The 1,277-nt window shown below is 55.3% G+C and overlaps 1 protein-coding gene across 1 annotated transcript in view; it reads left to right on the plus strand.

The window, feature by feature from the left end:
• The window catches only part of LOC139240443 (upstream stimulatory factor 2-like), a 99,335-nt gene extending 98,821 nt beyond the window's left edge, over positions 1 to 514 (plus strand). The window contains exon 7 of the mRNA XM_070868969.1: positions 217 to 514. Within this exon, the coding sequence (XP_070725070.1) occupies positions 217 to 306 (90 nt within the window). The 3' untranslated portion in view covers positions 307 to 514. The remainder of the gene's footprint in view (positions 1 to 216) is intronic.
• Positions 515 to 1,277: the final 763 nt, after the last annotated feature.

Here is a 1,277-nt window from a genome sequence, read left to right on the forward strand (position 1 = left end):
CTCCCTCCTACCCCCTCTCCCTCCTTCCTCCTCCGCCTCCCTCTCCCTCCTTCCTCCTCCGCCTCCCTCTCCCTCCACCTCCCTCCTCCCCCCTCTCCCTCCTCCCTCCCCCCTCTCCCTCCACCCCCCTCTCCCCTCTCCCTCCTCCCCCCTCTCCCTTCTCCCGCCACCATCTCACCTTTTTTTCTCTCTCTCTCTCTCTCTCTCTCCCGACAGATTGCGGAATTAAAAAACGAGAATGCCCTACTGAGGGCTCAACTACAGCAGCACGGGATTGACCTTGTGGGTGAAGTCCCCGCCCAATAGCCGGACAGATCCTCCCTCCCCCCCACCTTTCTTTCGGCGACAGGAACGATGCTTTTTATGATTATTTTTTTTTTCCTAAGCGTCGCAGGAATGTGCAGTTCCCCAGCTTTGTTTTTTTTTTGTAGTTTAAAAACGCGAGAGAGGATGTGAGAGAGAGCGAGAGAGAGAGAGAGAAAAGGGAGGATGGGGCGGAGGGAGGGAGGGAGGGAGGGTGGGAAAGGGGCGGTGCAGACATTTAAAGACTTGTGTATATTTAGTACTATTAATTCGAATGTTTTTTTTGAGGCGACTCAATAAAAAAAAACAGCCAATGGCAGTGTTCGTTCTTGCCAGCCCAATTTCCCCTGTCCAGCCAATGGACGAGCTCCGTCTTGCTGCGTCGCCCCCTCGGGCCCATTCCAGCCAATGGCTGAGCCCCGTCTCGCTGATTAATGCGTGTGTGTGCGTGCGTGTGTTTTTATTTTTTTTTTAAAACGACTGTAAATGTTTATATACTTTTTTTGTTTATACTTTAAAGTTTTACCTCGCAAGATGGCCAACCGACCATGTTTTTTTTTTAAACGCTTGCCGATCGTTTAGTTCTTTACCGCGCTGAGCCCATCCCCATGGGGCCTGTGGCGGTCGCCAGTTTGCAAGCCCAGTTCCCTCGGTGGGCTGGGGGTGGTGGCTGTAGGACTTAAAATATTCCCCGGGGAGGTTTTTCCCGGGGGAGAGAGATGAGGCGGACGTCTCGGGGGCGGGGGGGGGGGGGGAGGAGAGGAGAACGGGACGTTCCGACCCGTCTGGGAGGAAATGCGTGCCGCGCTGGTTTCCGTGGAAACGGCACGGCCGCCCAACTTAAAGGGTGGAGCCCCCCCACCCCACCCATCTCTCCCGGCAGGGGGGGGGGGGGGGCTGAAAGAATAACTCTGTCTGGAATCGCTAAGCGTCTGAATCGCCCTTGCATGAATTGGACGGCTGAAATCGCGCGA

This window comes from Pristiophorus japonicus, chromosome 31 (genome assembly GCF_044704955.1).
Source record: "Pristiophorus japonicus isolate sPriJap1 chromosome 31, sPriJap1.hap1, whole genome shotgun sequence".
NCBI lineage: Eukaryota > Metazoa > Chordata > Chondrichthyes > Pristiophoridae > Pristiophorus > Pristiophorus japonicus.